Source organism: Hydra vulgaris, chromosome 09 (genome assembly GCF_038396675.1).
Source record: "Hydra vulgaris chromosome 09, alternate assembly HydraT2T_AEP".
Classification (NCBI taxonomy): domain Eukaryota; kingdom Metazoa; phylum Cnidaria; class Hydrozoa; order Anthoathecata; family Hydridae; genus Hydra; species Hydra vulgaris.
The window spans coordinates 60875227-60894301 of NC_088928.1; the positions used below are offsets into that span (position 1 = coordinate 60875227).

The 19075-nt window shown below is 27.9% G+C and overlaps 1 protein-coding gene across 1 annotated transcript in view; it reads right to left on the reverse strand.

Annotated features, from left to right (window-relative positions):
- Nucleotides 1-4255: 4255 nt before the first annotated feature.
- The window catches only part of LOC100208181 (3-galactosyl-N-acetylglucosaminide 4-alpha-L-fucosyltransferase FUT3), a 35415-nt gene continuing 20595 nt past the window's right edge, over nucleotides 4256-19075 (reverse strand). Inside the window, exon 2 of the mRNA XM_065806248.1 lies at nucleotides 4256-5358. Coding sequence (XP_065662320.1) covers nucleotides 4373-5358 — 986 coding nt within the window. The 3' untranslated portion in view covers nucleotides 4256-4372. The remainder of the gene's footprint in view (nucleotides 5359-19075) is intronic.

Consider the following 19075-nt stretch of genomic DNA (forward strand, 5'->3'; position numbering starts at 1 on the left):
GCAAAGGAGCTCTTTGGAATAGATGGCACTAAACACTCAATTGGAGTATATGGAAATTTTTTTTAAACTTATTATGAGCCTTTTTAAAAAAAATTTTGGCATCAGCAACCATTTTTGATTTTTCTTCGCCTGACTGATATAGTGTTAAAGCTGCTTTTCTTCCATAAGTGATGCATTTTACTGGAAATAATGTTAATAGATGTTTATAGATTTTACTTTTGATACAACCCTTGCAATTTGAAAAAGAGTGCTGGGATTTTTCCTTTTCTCCTAGTTTATGCCAGCTTTTGCTCGAAAACGATTCTAACATTGTATTCTTGTTTGTTTTATTTAATTTCGCTATAGATTGAATATGATTTTTAATTTTTGGAAAGTTGCGACGATGAATATCTGATGATACCATGAAGTGCTTGTTAAATATTAAATCGTAGCGATCTATTTGCTCTTTCAGTGTTACTCTCGATAAAACAAGCTTGTATGCAACCTTTTTGGCAAAACCACATGTTGTTGGATCAATGATAGACATCTCAAATCAAAATTTAAAAGTAAATCTGGCAATTTAAAAGTAAATGTTGTACACTAAAGATTTATATAAATGCAATATCATACATATTATTATATATAATATTACATGTAAAATTGCATATAAGATTATAAATTATATAAAATCTAATAATATTCATATGAACAATCGTACATAACAAAAATAAAATATAGATTTCAAAAAACTTTTTTGTAAATACTAAACTTTTTTGTAAAAAATATTTTGTTTTGAAATTTGAAATACTTCCCGCAATATCTTTAAAATAGTTCCAAAACGAACAACTCAAATAATTAGATAATCAATTTACCGAAAATTATAGCCGAGCATAAGAGGAAATAAAAACAACCAAGACTATTTTTCTATACATATCTTTGGCGAAGCCAAACCATAAATAATTTATAAACTTGTATTACTTTTTAGTGAACACGACTGAAAACTGTGCACAAAAAGTACGTGACAAACGTTATCACTTTTGTTTTTGTACTATAAAAAACAAAGTTTTATTATTGTAAAACAAAAAAAAGATGGATTTTATTTAATTTTTGAGCTCTATGTTAATTTAAAAGACTTTGTTACGAAGTAATTGTGTGGCTCAAAGCTCAACGGATATTCTGAAGCAAAATTTAGCCGAAAACGAGCGCTAATCTCTGTGCGCGGACATGTTTTGTAGTAAATATTGGCTACTTTTTAGCGCCTATCCTACCTCATAGGTTACTTATAAAATATATTTTTTAATTGCATCAAGAAATTCATCAAAAAATCTTTCCAACGGTACCAAATATGTGGTATTTTGTTTAACATTTAAACAAGATATCAACTATAGCATAAGTACAGTTTTTGTTGAAAAAAACCCTGGTTTCCCGCCTTAGTTCACTTGACTAACCTACGCAACTTTTTTTCAAAAAGGGATTGCAGCGCCGGTGTTTATATGGGGAAAACGGGTAATATTTATAAATATATTTATCATTTATATTATATTTTATATATTACTTATATTTAAAAATTTTATGTTCAAGTGAGAAGTAAAATAGCCTTTCTTATAAATAAATATATGTAAGAAAGTACAAAATAATCAAACCCAATTTTTTTTAAATATATATATATATATATATATATATATATATATATATATATATATATATATATATATATATATATATATATATATATATATATATATATATTTATGTAGGCCTCTTTGTAATAGAGCAGGATCAATATTTGTACGATCAGATGCCATTTTTATGTTTCCTGATCTGTTGTAGATTGAAACAAGGTGAATGAAGCAGCTTAAAAAAACTGATTGCTGATGTTGTATCACATCCAGTGAATACGTGAGCAAATAATAAGTAATCTAAAAGGGTATCATCACCACCAGATTGCTTTTGGTGGGTAATATCTTTAGTTGACAACAGGTAACCGTCAAAAATGATTATGTCACGTTGTAAATGTTGAGAAAAATCAACGTATTTTTGAAAGATTTTACTACCTTCTTTGATTAAAGATGTTGGATATGGCTATAATTCATATTGAAAGTAGCTCCCCACTTCATTCTCTGGCTTTCTCTCAATAACAACAATTAATCTTAGAAAAAGTGTTAATGGGTCAATTGTAACATTTTTGTCTTGAATAGTTACGCTGGAGTGTTGTTATTTGTTTGTTATGTTTGAAAGAGTAATTTATGTAAACTTTACCATTTAGCTCCTTGTGTATTGATGCTCCTATCTCTTCTGATTGATCAAAGGTAACGCTTTCTGATTATTAACGCTTTCTGATTATCAACCAAACCTGAGTCCAAACTAACAAGTTGATCTCCGACTATGAATGGGTTATGAGCCATGATTGTATTTTTTTAAGTCATCACTACCATGTTTTCATTTTTCTTTGTGTTTGTCAACAGATCTATGTGGAGATGTTAGTGTGCTTATTGCATCAATTACATCTGCGCATCGATGCAGTGTTTTCGTCTACACCCTCAACACATTTTCCGTCAATCTTTTACAAATAACCCCATCTCAATTGTTTAGTGACTTTATCAGAATCTGTTCTATTGCTAGATCAGCCCGTACCCCTGACCATTTTTTTCGGTGCTTCTAATGTTGTGATTAATTACCACGTAGTGTTCGTAAATTACAGGGTGATCTATTTGTAAGGCAGCAACAGTCTGAAAGTAAAGCCTGCACGATTTTGCATAGTTATTATGACCTGTTGCAGTAAAAAGATTGAGCATAAACTTTGTTGCAGAAATATGTAACGCCCAGTTACATGTTCTCACAATCACCGCAACAACAAAAAAAATATTTTGAAGTCAAATTGTTCCATTTTGGCTCTAGTAATACGTTCTGTCTCAATTGTCGTTGATATTTTTGAGATCAATTTTTCAACAAATTTCGAAAGGATAAATGTAAGTATTTTCTTTTGTTCTTTTGGTCAGTTTAAGCTTATCAACTAAAGCATGCAAATCAAGCTTCACACTATGCACGATAAAAGAAGTAAGGAGATGTTTTTTTTTGCTATAATCAGCATACTTAGAGCCTACGTGATTTAAAGGATCTTGTGTTCTCTGGCTTTCTCCTCATTTAACACATAGAGCTTGTTCATTTGGTACGTCCGTTTTCATTTTATCTTCCATTATTATTTTTTACTAAACTAAAAGATATTCAACAAAAAATTTTTTTTACATATGTTCAATTCAATATTTAATTTACAGTACAGCTGTTTCAAACACGATGATATTTATAACTATTTTTTAATTGTGATTCTATGATAGCTATGATTTCAAAGAAAAACTCAATTTTATAATAAATTGAATAGTTAGGTTTTTATCAATAATAAATTTCTATATTTTAATCCCTCAATAACATATTGGCTATTGAACTACATTTTTTCTTTTAATAATGAAAGGTAGTACTGTAGACCGTAGCAGGATGCAGTTAACATCTGCCAAAGAAGATACTCTGACTTCAAAATATACTCTAGATACTCTGACTTCAAAATCCCCCGCCCTAAGGCGGGGGATTTTGAAGTCAGAGTTTGTTTCTCCTAGCCTTTAACTAAAAAAGCACACCCTGAAGGCAGTAAGGAATGGTACAAGTAGTACTGGATTACATGATACCAGTAGCAGGTTGATCTTGACCATATATATATAATTAATTTAAATATAAATATATATAATATTTGTATATACATTGTATATACATGTATATATATACATGCATATATATATATACATACATATATATATACATACATATGTATATACATACATATATATATATGCATACATATATGTATATATATATATATATATATGCATACATATATGTATATATATATGCATTCATATATATGCATACATATATATATGCGTACATATATGTATATATATTTGATGCTTTTTTTTATGAAAAAAAATTCTTTTATTACACATCGAACTGCAACTGATGCTTTAGTAGGTTTAAAAGATATTGTTATACTCAAAATAGTTTTTAATAAATTAGAATAGAGTATTACGAATACGTTTAATTATATGGTTTTGAATATAACAAACATTTTTTTTTAGGTTTTCCCGAAAAGACAATTTTGCAATTTTGCTGATTAGTTGTATCACCATCGTTAACATCTTTAACACAATCCAAGACCATAATCAAAATAACTCAAAATATGTAATTGAGTTAACTTCATATTTATTACATGAAAAATTATCTTATATAGTTAAATTTTTGTAATTCAATTTTATAACTGCTTTTTTTTTATTAGGTTTACTTCATTACATTTCATTTTGAATTATCAAATAGCTATCAAATCATTTTGAATCGTTAAAATTATTTAGTTATTATTGATCCAAATGTTGAACTTTTCCTGAGGGCGAATACATTTTTCTATATGCATTGTTTTTATTAAGGGATTTTTTCGAAGATTTAAACCATTTCTTATTTTATCGCAAAGCATGCAAAAGCTACTAGAGCTGTCTAACTGCCAGTTTTTTTTCCACCTAAAGTAAGAGTTATATTTTGTAGAATTAGAACTAACATCTAAAATATAATCAGCCAAGGCTTTTGGAGAATCAAAACTCATAGCATCAATAAAAGATCCTGGAACGGCTAATCTCGGATCAGAATAGTTGGATCCTCCTAATACTATTGGTATTAAGTTGTTATCAAGTCCATTATACCAGTACTTCTCTGTAATGTAGCCGTCGCATAAAGAGTTTTCTGCAGAAAAATAAAATTTAAAATCGTCTAAACATGGTTTGCCTGAACATTTTGAAGAAAATTGCTTTGGAAAGTTTACTGAGCATGATCCTAAGACTTCTATATCGACACCAAATGAAATTAATTTTGAAGCAAGCTTGTTTCTAGCATCTCCATTGCAATTACTTACCATCCAAGCTACCATTTTTGATTTATTCGAAAAATAATCTTTGTCAATTCTTTCATCAGTTTTCAAGAGCTTCCCGTGATATCTGTAAGGTAATGGTATATCAGTATCTGTCCCATACGAAGCTGTAGCATTAAAGTATTTATCTATGTTATCAACACCAGGACTATTGTAAATTGACTCCATTGTAAAATAAATCCACAGCTGTTCTTTACTTCTAATATTGCTAAGGCTTTCTAACTCTTGTATTGATGGCATGTTGCGCGAATGAAACATGACAACATCACTACGATGATATAGGTCCTTATTATATGTCATTTGAAAGTTAGATGTTTCGAAATTACATTTAGATGAGGAGTCAATTGGCCATTTATCACCGAAAAATGATGTATACAACAGTATAAGAATTGTTCGGTTTAGATATAGTGACTTTTCTAAATAAAAGAAATTTTGAATAAATTTTACTAAAAAATAATATATATATATATATATATATATATATATATATATATATATATATATATATATATATATATATATATATATATATATATATATATATATATATATATATATATATTTATTTATTTATTTTCGTAATATTTTTTTAAAAAATAAAAAAATATTACGAAACTTATTTATTTTTATTTGTTGTTTATGCTGAAGCTGGTGACTCCAGCAAGTGTGACACTTTGACAGCCTTGAAATAAAAATATGGAAATGTATGAAAACATAATTGAAAACTTTCAACAATGTGTGTAATTTTTTTTAATTCCTTCAAAGATTATGTGTTGACAGCTTTTTCCGGCAAAGAATTAATGGTGCAATCTTTGTATTTTAAATCATCTTTATAAAGGTACATAACATGTACCTTTTATAAAGATGATTTAAAATACAATCTTTATACATAAAAATCTTCCTATATTTTTAAAAATTTTATATACAATCAAAGACGATTCTACAAATAAAACAAGGTGGAGGGGTGAATTCTTAAAAAGTACCGACTATTTTCTTAAAAATAATAAAAAAAAGAGTCCTTAAAAACTAAAATTCACCCGACTAAATTATGTCAAACACCCCACTAGCCGACTAAGTTCGTCAAAAAACCGACTATAGCTTAAAAATCACCATCTTTGTGGGGGTGGTATACCCCTTTCCCCCACACACTCTTCCCCTAAAATCGTCTTTGTAAGCAATCTTTACACATAAAAAGTCTTTTTTCTTTAAAAAACTCTACAAAAATAATACACAATAAAACTTGTACAATAAAACAACACAATAAAAATCTTTTTCATTCTCAATATTTTGTAAATATTTTACATCGTAGTTGAGAGAAGTAAATAATATAGAAATATGTTATACACCAGCTCAAAAGATAAGCTAACTTGAAAAACATCCACTTTTTGTTGTTTAACAAAAAAATGTAAGTAAAAGTAACATATAACAACTTTAGCGTTTTATTTCTTTTCGTACTTCTCTCAACTATGATGTAAAATATTTACAAAATACAAAAAATGAAATCTTTTTTAGATTAATTTATCCTCCTCCGGTTAATTGCCATATATAGGCCACATACCAATTTGTATGTGGCATATATATGGCAATTAACCGGAGGAGGATAAATTAATACCATATTGGTATGTGGCAAAAAACGAGTTTAGCTCACGAAAGAGCATCATAACCCGCTTCATAGACCAAGAGTAAGTGATTTAAAGGAGAACGAAATATTATAGAGTGAAAATAAGAAGAAGTTGGATTAGAAAAATAGCATAGAGATAGCGGACAAATATTGCACTAGATGTTAGAATGTGCAATTTACAATCAACATCATATTAACTTGATATGAACTGTTGTTACGTGTAAAGCTTTATATAATTTACGTAACCTAACCTTTTACAAGCGCATTATTGCTTTCAAAAATAAATGAGAGGCTATAATATGATAAACTGTATTATAAAAAATATAATTATTTTTCGCTTGTGGGTGTTTATTATTTGAAATTTTTTGTTGAAATATTTAAAGAATACCCAAATACTATGATGATAAAACTGATTGATTTGAATCATGTAATGAATGCTACACCAAAAAATCTCTTTGGACGTTCATTTAAAATATTTACTTTAAACAATCATTAATGATTGCTTAAGAAGCAATATCCTTTGGAGAAATAATTTCTTTAGACTATTGTTAATGATTGCGTAACTATTTTTTTAGAGACAAATTATACACAAAGTATTTACACATGAATTAAATAAAAAGTTATAGCGCTAAACTGACGATAGTTGAGATACGAGAAAACACGAACAGTTTAACAGTATATAATTAATCTTGTCATATTTAATTTTAGTGCGTAAAAAAAAAACTTAACAAAATCAACAGGAATTTTCTTTATTAATAAAGGCGGTATGGTTATATTCATAGGTAAAGGCACTGGTTCCTTAAACTTTGTTAAACAATTTTTAAACTTCTTTTTTTTTTAGTATTTATTAAGGAAAACTTTTAATGCAATGAAAAAATATTTTGTATAATAAAACTATCTTATTAAAAAAAGCACGCAGGCAAATACGCAGCTTTTGTTTTAAACTAGTTTAAAATGAAAGCTGTGTATTTGTATACGTATTTGTATGTGTTGAAATATGGGGTACATGACATCAATATTTTTTGCCTCAATGTTAAAACAGTATTATACTAACCTTAGTATTTTCATTCTAATATTTGAAAACTTTGTGAAGTATAAGTTCTGATTTATTTTGAATAGCGGTCACATATTTTCATTAATTTTTAACATAAATAGATATTTATTTGGTAGAAATTTATTATACTTGACTTAACAAATAATATTTGGGAATGAGTTAAACAACCAATATTGGAAATAATTATAATTGCATGCTTTTGTTTATCAAATAGTTTTTTTTATTTTAATTTTATTTTTATTACGCAATTCTTGTGTAATTAAGATGACGAGAAATATAAAAATTTATAGAAAAAAAGTTTTTAAATCCAAATTTTTGTAATTTGTCTTTTTATGTCTTGATTTGGAGATTTTAAACTTTTCATGTCTTGTTTGATCTAGCAACCAGACAATCTCTAATGGACTTATTATAAAAGGACAAAAATAGACTTTGACAAAGCACTAATTGCAACAATTTTAATTACAACTATCAAAAATGAATTGTCTATAAAAAATGTTTGTCTTTCTAGACAATCATTTTAAAAACGGACACTAAATGAACAATCTCGATTTTTTAATGAGGTATAGAAGATCTATTTAATATATAATTTGGACTTATAACGAGTAATTAAATTTTCACTGCAGCATCGTTTCAAAAACTGAAAACGAGCACAAAATTAAAAATACAATTTTTCTAACAGAAGTTCATTTTTTAATTTTTTGTCCAGCGTGTGCTGTTGATTAAAAAGTTAATGTCTATTTAAAAACCTCAAAATGGACTATTTTGTGCTCAATTAAAGTTCATTAATTACTCAGTTCAGTTGTTCAATTCTCAGTGAATGTGCGTGAAAGTTTATTTTTAAAATGCCCTCTCCAGTTTGGGATTACTTCAAAAAAGTTGAAGGTAAGTTTTTCATTTAAAAAATTTTCCTTAGTCACTAAAATCTTTATCACCTTCAATAAAATTATTTTAACAATATGTGATCAAGGAGTTGTCCTTTATAAAATGTGGATTAGTAAGTAGAAGATTCCAATAGGTGTTAAAATTTATTTAGGTTTGTGAATAAAACAATAGTGAAAAAGAAAAATGTTTTTTACTTTCATTTTATTGATGAATATGTACGCAAGTTTTAAACAATAATTAATCATGGGCAATGATCGTCATTTGGAGTTTTGATGTCATTTCAATATTTTTTTAATATTATAAATTTACTACATAACAATCTTCAAATAATACGGTAATGAAAGATTTCTGGTTTTATGAAATCAAGTAAATTTAGACAAAATCATAGACACCAAATAGACAAAAAATTATGCTTTGTAGACTTATGAAGTGAAAATTATTTTTTAACTGAGCAATCTTAGGACACCATCAAAAATTTGATAGACACAACAAGGACAAAAAATTAAACATTTGTTGTGTCCATTACAGCATACAGAATTGTCTATGTCTGTGTTGTAAGTCTATCCATAGACTAGTCTGGTTACTAGTTTGATCAATATCATTATTATCAAATATCAGCAAAATTCTTGAAAATTAATGTATTATTGTGTCTATACAACTTTCTTGATAAATCTAAGTGTCTATACGACCGCCATATTGGTTTTCGTTTAAAAAACTCTATCAACTAATTCAATTAAATAAAAAACTCTCACGTACCAATAGTATATTGTCATTAATACGACATTATGCTCTCCAACATATTCTAACATTAGTTTACTATTCTCTGTTGTCCTCACATCTAAGTTATCGTTGCATTTTTTGGGGTCAAAAAGGAAGCTTTCTATTAAATCTTATAAACAGTATACAACGCACTTCCATAAGAATTATGCCATTTTCTCCTTTACGATCTAATATATAAAATAGGTTCTCTGAATTAAAAGTTCTAAAATTTCAAGATCTTGTAAAGCAAGATTGTCTCTTTCTGTTTAATTTTCTTCAAAATAAACTACCAAATTCGTTTAATAATTTTTTCATTAAAACAAGTGAATCATACAAATATCACACTCAAAATACTGAAAATTTTAACTTGCACACTTTTTTTTTTTAACACAATCAAGAATGGCAAGCTCTCTAAAAAACATCAATGCATTTCACACTGGAACCAAACAATACTATTTATAAAAAAAAAGATTTAAACTAAATACCCTTTTATTACCAAAATTTTTCTTCTCAATCGAAACCAAATTAAGAAATTCTTATTTGAGCATATATTTAATGAGTATTAATTTTATCTTTTATTATTATTGCTTTTTTTATATTACTGTATTTATAAAACTATTATTAATTTTACTTTATACTGTCTTTTTTAACGACTAATACTACTATTATCATTAGTTTACCTTTGTTTTATAAATCTTAATAATATTATTTATAATAATAGTGATAGCGATTTAATTGTAGTAATAGTTTTATGGTCAATGTCCTAATTTTGCTAATGTTATGTTTATTTTAATAATTTATGTCATTGTTATAAACTTTGCTACAATTATTTTTACCATAGTTTTTATCATTAGTTATAATTTTTAGTAAAGTTATCGTTATAGTTACTATTTTTAATGGTTTTTATTCACATTATTATTAATATTATCATTATTTTTATTATATCATTATTGCAATTATTAATATTATTTTTTCCTCTTTATTCGATTATAATTTCTTATTATGTTTCATTTAAAGTTTTTTTTTTTTTTATAATTGTTATTTTTTATTTATTTATTTTTTTGTTTTTTTTGTTTGTTTTTTTTCTTTTTCTTTTTTAGTTCATTGACTAGTTTTTAACTAAATCAGAGACACCTAACCTTATTGATGTGAGTTTATAAAGCATAATTGTAAATTTTTATATTTTATTGTTAAATAAAAAAGAAGGACCAACCTAATGTTTAAAGGTCAAAATGGGGTATTTCCTGTAAACATTTTTATTTTTTACAACTGCTTCTGATTTTATGCATGAATTAGCAAATAAGTACGGTTTTTTGTGGTGAAGTTCACACCTTTATTTTTTTTCACCCCATCCTAATGTATATGTGCTCCAATAATTTTGAAAAGCATGATATTATATCATAGAACTCTTTAAGTTTATTATATGTTATTCTTAATATATTTTAGGAAATCTTACAACTTTAAGTTTATCATGAAAGATTCCATGTTTTAAAGAGAGAAATGAATGCAAAAGATTTTCAAATAAGGTATTTACTACTATATTACAGCTTACATCATTAATTACATCATTAACTCCAAAACCTTTATTTGGTTTTAGTACGCGGGATCAAACAATGCTGTTTCTGTTAGCATATTATTGTTCATTATATTTTATAAGAATTTAGTTATTATATGAAGCAAGTTTTACTTTTTTTAATTTTTGAGGCCAAACCTGGGCTTATGCAAACAAATGCATAGTTAAACAAACTAGTAATTATAAAGTCGTTAAAAATTTGACCGATATTTATAATTAGTTTCTTTGGCAAAAAGAAAATAATTATAAATATCGTTTTTGAAAAAAAAGAGGCAGTTTTTAAACACCAAACAAATATCTTACTAATTTTACTTAATAAAATTTTCGTGAAACATAGCTATATTTGTGTAAGCAATGTTTACATAAACGAATTTATTGTTCTTCGAATATTTTTTCTATTTTTTTACTGCAAAGGCGTATAAGCAAGCTCCTTGTTAGAAAATGGGTATCAATACAAAGATTAACAATACTTTGATAAATGGTTTAAATTTTTATTCAAAAACTAAACTTTTTTCATACAATTTTCTAGGATGTAAAGTAAAAAATAATTTCGACACTAGTTTTTAATCAACAATTTAATTGTAGTTGATATTCATGATGGCTAATGAACCAAGTCTATTTGCAGTCATACTGGCTCTCAACCATGTTCTTAATCTTCGCATTGCTGAAAAGCTGCATTCACATTCTGCGGACGTTACGGGTAGTGCAGATCCGATCTTTAGAAGCTCAAAGAGATTAGGATATTGATTTTCATCACAGATTTTAATGGCTTCAGATAGAGTATTAGGGCTATCTTCATGTTAAATAACAGACCATTTTTTTTTCAAAACATGAGTTCTCGATCTACAGCTTCTGAGTTCGGAAGATCACTTTTATATATTTCAACTAACTCCTGGAAAACAGTTATCTCCTCACTGCAAATTATTGAGGGAACCAAGCATAAAACCTTAGCAGCAATGCAATTTATCTTTTGGAATTATATTTTGATTTCTAAAATGATGGTGTCGAGAAAAGGTATAATCAAGGCCCGTTTATAATATTCATGGGGGTTCTCTGCAGGTACGTTATTTCTGTAGGCCTGTTATATAGTGATTTTGGGAATCTTTGGTTATACAAATAATTTACTTGCCATAAGAATAGGTTGTTGGTAAATTGCGTAAGTTTCTTTTTCAACATTTTTCTGTTATGGTTCAAATCGTCGATTGTTTCTTGAATGTTCCTGTATGTGAGCTACAATGTATTACAATTGCTTTTAGTAATCCTTTTAAAATTAAGCTTGCAAAATCTTTTTTTTTACAGATTGCATGTTTGGTGCGCCATCGTAACACTGGCCTATTTTTTCTTTTTTTTTTCATTAATTCACCTCCCCAAGGCAGAGAAGGCCACTAGAGATAAGGAGGCTACTTAATTGTGGTTATAACCCTCTCTCAACTCTATAACTCCGAAACACAAACCTTGAAGAACAAGGCAGCTGGGTGGAAAAACAAGTTGAGCACGTTACTTTCAGGGACGTGGCGGGGATCAAACTTGGAACCTCTCGCTTATGAAGCGAGCGCTCTACCACTACACCACTACCGAATACAAGAACTAAGATCAATTCCAGTTTAGCTATAAAATTTCATCAAGCTTTCCCCAATATGTTTGCCTGTTATCCTGTCAAGATTCAAAAAGTCAAGAAATACTTTTCTAATTTCTTTTTCTCCGATTATGTATGTTATTCATACTGATAGAGTTTGTTGGTTTGCAGTTGTTACCTCGTCTGCTGAAATTGAATGGTAATTTGCAGCTTTGATTTCATTAACTAGCTGCTCTTGCAAACATTTCTTTCCAACTATTTTAATTAATTCATTTTGACTCTTGGGGCCAAGGTAGCTGACATCTTTGCGTAATGGTGTTTGTATATGTGCATTAAGTTCAGCGTTATGGTGAGCTATTTCTTGCACAATTGCAAAAAAGTTTCCAGGATTACCTTTTTGGTCTGAGTTTTTCATAAACTTTTCATAAGTTCCACGAAATGCAAGTTCTTGTTTCCTCATCAAATTCTACCTTATGTTTCAACAACGTACGGGTACATTTGTTGTCGGTTTTTTAAAGTCCTATCGCTTTGTAATGGAATGGTTTGTCTTGGATCTTCAAAACAACAATAAATGCCATTAGCTTGTTCAATAGCTTCTTTATGGTATTTATTGCCTATATGTAGTTTTTGTTTCTCTAAAACATTGTGCCATTCCTTAAATTTACGGTTAACAAAAACTCCCAAAGATTATTTTTATCCTGCTTTAGAAATAAAGTGCAGTATATGCAGTAGACTGCGTCTTCACTTTTGCTGCAGATAATTCCATTTTGTAAATATTCTTCTTTACAAGCGCGTTGGCAACCACGTTTTAATATTTTGGGAAATTAAATATGTATCTTCTGTTTTAAGTTATTTGTAAACATTTTATATATTTCATGTGGGGATAATTCTTGATTTCCGCGCTAGAGTTCGTCAATATCATATCGTTTGGTCTACTTCGCATGACAAGCAAAGTAGACCAAACAAATTTAAATCCTCTTTTTCTTCTACTTCGGGTAATGCTTTACCGGTTACATTTTGAGAACTGTCGATAATAAAAACATTTGAAACGTAACCAAAATTGAAAAAACCCGCGTAAACATTACAATAAAAAACAATTAATAACAAAAGTACTATCATAAAAAAATTTAACGTATTGATAATATTTATGTCTATATCTAGTTAATATCAAACTAATCAAACTAATTATTATAAAAAGAAGATCAAAATAACTTTTTTACTTAAAATATCCAGCTAACGATTTGCATTTCTTTGCAGCATTTTGAAGCTCTTTTCTATCAGCTGCTCGTTTCCTAATTTGGTTAGGCATGTTAACTCTATCGTTTGCTTTTAAAAGTGAATTAGTATTAGTAAAGAATTGTAATTACAGTATAAACTCTGGAGAGACTATTTTTCATATACAAAAGGTTTCACAATGCAATGACTTGTTATGACGTCTTACGTTTGTGAAACAATAAAGTAAAAATTGTTTCATGATAGCGATTCATAAAAATCAAATAATTATCGTAAAAATTTTGGTTAGATATTTTGAGAAACAATTTTTGGCGTCAAATTAAAAAAAGCATTTTGCATAAAAAGGGGGGTCGATCGCACCCAACGACCGGGGGGTGGTTGTGTGCCATCGACCCACAATACGGTTTAGCAGGCCCGCATTGTGGATTCCCCACAATACGGGCCTGCTAAAACAATTTTAATCCATTTATATATAAACAATGTTTTTAATAATTTATATATATATATATATATATATATTTACAACAGCGTTTTTATATATATAATCTTTGAAAGTCATTTTCTTGTCATACGATACAATGTTATTAAAGTTCAATAAATACGGCTGCGTATAAACTTTTTTTGAAAAAAAAAAGTTATACGTTTTTATTTCAATATATATTATTCGATATTTCACTGATCTTTTTGCACCTTAGGTATGCGTGTCAGATTTGGGGTAAAAAAAAAAATCCCTTAAACCAACTAGTCTCACTTCAAAACAAAGCCCTTAAAATTATTCACTTTCAAAACTTCCTATTTGACAATGTTTCTACGCTGTATAAATTATCTAAAATTCTTAGGCTGAACGACAATTTTACTTATTTAAATTGTTTATTTGTATGGGATTATCTTCATTATAAACTTTCGATTTCCTTCTAGAACTTTCTCACTAAGATCCTCTTCATGCAACAGTATCTTTGTAGAACAAATTAGGACAATAAAATTTGGCAGCGAATCAATTAAACATCAGTACACCAATGCTTGGAACAATCTCTTTCATTCTTTTAAAACTGAAAACTCAATTTCTCGATATAATTGTCTCACTAAATTAAAAAAACACTATTTAGATAGCTACTAGAATAATAACATCAATAAAAGCAATTAATGTTAATCGTCTTATTAAAAATACTTTCTCTTGTATATTTTTAATTTATTCTTTTATTTTTTTTAAGAATCTTTACATTTATGTACAGCTTTTTTGTCGTCCTTCTACAATGACGAATGTGTATGTGCGTATGCATGTGTGGGTATATGTATGTGCACAAATGTGTTTATATGTGTATGTATGTGTGTTGTGTGTTAATATGTGTGTTAATGTGTATGTATATGTATGTATATGGGTATGTAGATAAGTATAGATATATTTAAATATACCATTGTTATTATTATCAATGTTATTATTATTATTACATTTATTTTTATGAATATCATTATTTTTTAATAATACCATCATTTTTATTATTATCATTTTTTTTATTAATACCATTATTTTTATTGTTATTAATGCCATTTTTATTATTTAGTTATTATTATTGTTAACGTTATGATTTTTAGAGTTGTTATTATTTTAATCTTATGTTATCATTCATTATTATTAGGTGTTTACGCATCATTAGTAATTATACTATTTGTAAACACCCTTGAATTGTAAAATCATGTAATTCAGAATATATTGATTGATTGATTGATCTATAGTGATCAGCGTCATCAGATATACTATAATCGTTACAAAGAAGATCGTTTAAATAAAAACAAACCGTTAAAAGATTACTTAAAAAAGAGCATGAGAAAATACAAATTAGGATTAAATATTGACGTCAGATAATCTAATAAAAAACAAAAGCACAACAAAAGCTTGGCCCCCAAGCTTTTGTTGTGACGTTATCACCATCACTCCTGTTAAGAACATTTTCGCCACTTCCTAACGCTTGTCGAACTTTGGCTTTGTTTATTTTCAAAGATTCTCGAGTTTTCCGAATATGGTTTTCTGGAGCTACTGATATGGTTTTCGGGTTTAACCAGTCAAACGTACCTTGGCATGATTTGGAGTGCTCAGTAGCACCAGAATTGGCCCATTTTCCTTTTTTACTATTTTTCTGGTGCTCAATACATCTTGATATAGTTTTCTTTTTGGTTTCACCAATGTATATAGAGTTGCATGAACATTTTATTTGGTAGACGCCTGGGTCAGTATTTGGAGAAAGTTTTGTTTTATTGTTACAGAATATATCGTTTAAATTTGGAGATAATGTAAATATAACTTTTATGTTTTGTTTTTTAAATTCTTTTTTAAGTTTCGGGCCAACAATTGGTATCCATGGTAGCTTTATAAATGGTTGGTTGTTAGTTGGTTGATAATTGGCATTTTTTTCATCTATTTTAACATAGTCTCTGGCGATATTAGTTAAATTGTTCTTATCATGCCCGTTTTCAACAAATATTTTTATTAAAAAATGAATTTCCTGTTGGAGAACATATTCTTTCAGGCATGGCTTAAAAATCCTTTGAATACGACAGTGATAATATTAGGATTGATATTTGAATTTGGTTTAAGTTGAATATTAGTTATTGCTTCTTTTCGATGTATATGAAATTCATAAGCTCCATGCATTGTGTTCGTAATATTAATATCTAGAAAATTAAGTTGTTTTTGGTGGTTTTCGAGTTCAACAGTGTATTTTATGGCAGGATTTTGTTCGTTTAGGATATTTAGAAACATTTGTTGTTGTTTTATTGAGTTAATGCGAGCGTGACAATCGTCTACATATCTCATGAAAGTTTTTGATTCACACGTTTGAATAGTAGCTATATTAAGTGCTTTTCTTTCTATATTTTGTAAGAACGCTTCAGCAATAACAACCATTAAGGACAAACCTATAGGATCTGAATTAGGTCTTATTCGGATTTTGTTTTCATATAGAAAAAAGCAAATACTCAACGAAAGCTCTATTAAGTGGTGTATGTCTACAAGCGAAAGTTTTGCATTGAAATAAAAACAAATATATTTTTTTCGAAAAAAGTTTATACGCAGCCGTATTTATTGAATTTTAATTATATATATATATATATATATATATATATATATATATATATATATATATATATATATATATATATATATATATATATATATATATATATATATATATATATATATGTATATTGTTAAATATTTGACAATTACAAAAAACGAATATTTTCTGATTTATGAAACCCAATATTGTATTTTCTATTATACTTGAGAACAATAAATTTTTTTACTAGTGCTTTAAATTTGTATATAGAATTTTTTATGGCACAAAATATAAATGAATTTAATTTAATACTTGAGAACAATAAATTTTTTTACCAGTGCTTTAAATTTGTATATAGAATTTTTTATGGCACAAAATATAAATGAATTTAAAATATTAATGTATAATAAATTTTAACTTAAAATCCTTAGATGTCTGGAATCAGAAAAAAATCAAAATTATCAGGCGAGCAAAATAAGAAAAATCGACTTAAGCGAGAGAGGCTTAACAAAAGCTATCAGGTTCTTTAGATAAATTTACTATTAAACTATTATTCCTACTACGATTGCAACGGAAGAAAATCAAGACCTGAATCTTGAAACACAAAGTTCTTCTGGTGTATCCACAAAATCTACAATAGAAAATGAATCGAAAGAAAGTAATAAAATCGTTTCCGATTCCGAAAAAATCGATTTTAACTTTAAAACTGTTAATCCTATTACGACTGCAGCGGAAGAAAATCAAGACCTGAATCTCGAAACACCAAGTCCTTCTTCTGGTGTCTCCATAAACAAAGAAATTAATAAAATCGATTCCGATTCCGAAAAAATTGCTTTTAACGATCCGGCTACTTGGCCAAAACAAATTAATATAAAACTAAAAGATTGTTTAATAGAAAATGATCCTAAGCAATTAATTAAAGACTTCTCAAAAAATGAGTCTGGACGTAAATTTTCTGATAATTATTATCATCGAACTTTATCAAACGGGGAAAAAATTTGCAGGAGTTATTTGCTTCAAAAAATTCGAAAACTCATAATTCAGTATTTTGTTACTTTTGCAAATTAATGTCTGACAATACTACACAACTTACTAGTGGTTTAATGATTGGCAACATTTAAGCTACATATTAAAAGTTCACGAAACTAGTGTTGTGCACATAAAAAACAGTTCAAAATATAGCGAATTGAGAATGTCACTAAAAAAAAATTGTACAACTGATGCAATCCAACAACGACTCTACGAAACCGAAAAAATTATTGGCGATCGCTCGTGGAACGAATTATTCATATAAAACAGTATTTATCAAGACAACGCTTGGCATATAGAGGTTCATCTAAAAATCTTTTTCAAAACGACAATGGAAACTTTTTGAAATTAATAGAAACCATAGCTAAATTCGATCTAATAACGTCTGAACATTCACATTGCGTTCAAACGTCTGCGAAAAAGTATTATAAGTGATGCTATTAAGAAAAAGATTTTAGAAATGCTCCACTCTTCAAGAGTGGAGCATTTCTAAAATCTTTTCAATTAGTGTGAAACGGTGGGATGTATTAAAAAAATACGTTAAAAACTGAACCCTAGAACCGCTTTCTGCAACTAGATAAGAAAGTCGGATAGAAGCCCTGAAACCTCTAAAAATGTATATGTCAGAAATTTATCAAGCTCTATTAGATATCACTAATGACCACACAAAAGGCATGGATTCTAGAGCTCAAGCAAATAATATAATTTCAAAAAATTTTTCTTTTAAATTTTCTCAAATTGGTATGATATATTGAATCTTGTCAATATTGTCAGCAAAATAATGCAAAAGCCCACATTCGATTTACAATTAGTAACAGAAAATCTTAATTCAATTTTGAACAACTTAAAAAGTCTTAGAACTGATGAGAAATTTGAAGAACTTATGACGTCTTCAATGGCTAAAGCTAGAGAACTTGATATTTAGCCTGATTTCCCGAAAGCGAAAAAAAAGGAAGTTATTCGATTACGAAGCATCAGATGATACAGTGAACGATCAAAACATGATTTTAAAATCAATTTCTACTTCGCGATTCTGGGCACCACTATATCGACAATTTCAGAACGATTTCAACAATTGCAACAACACAACGAAGATTTTAAAACAATACACAACATCAACCAACTAAAACAATTGGATAATGAGGATTTATTGAAACACTGCAAAGATTTGCATATAAAATTAACCCACGATGCAAACTTAAACGATGAAGATATTGATGTTAGCAACACTCCCTTGTAGCAGCAGGATATAAGATAGTCGATGTAGCAACACTCTGCGCATGTTTTAAAAAAATGTTTTTTAAAAACAAAAACACTATTAATTAAAAAAAGTTTTCTAGTCATTATTAATGC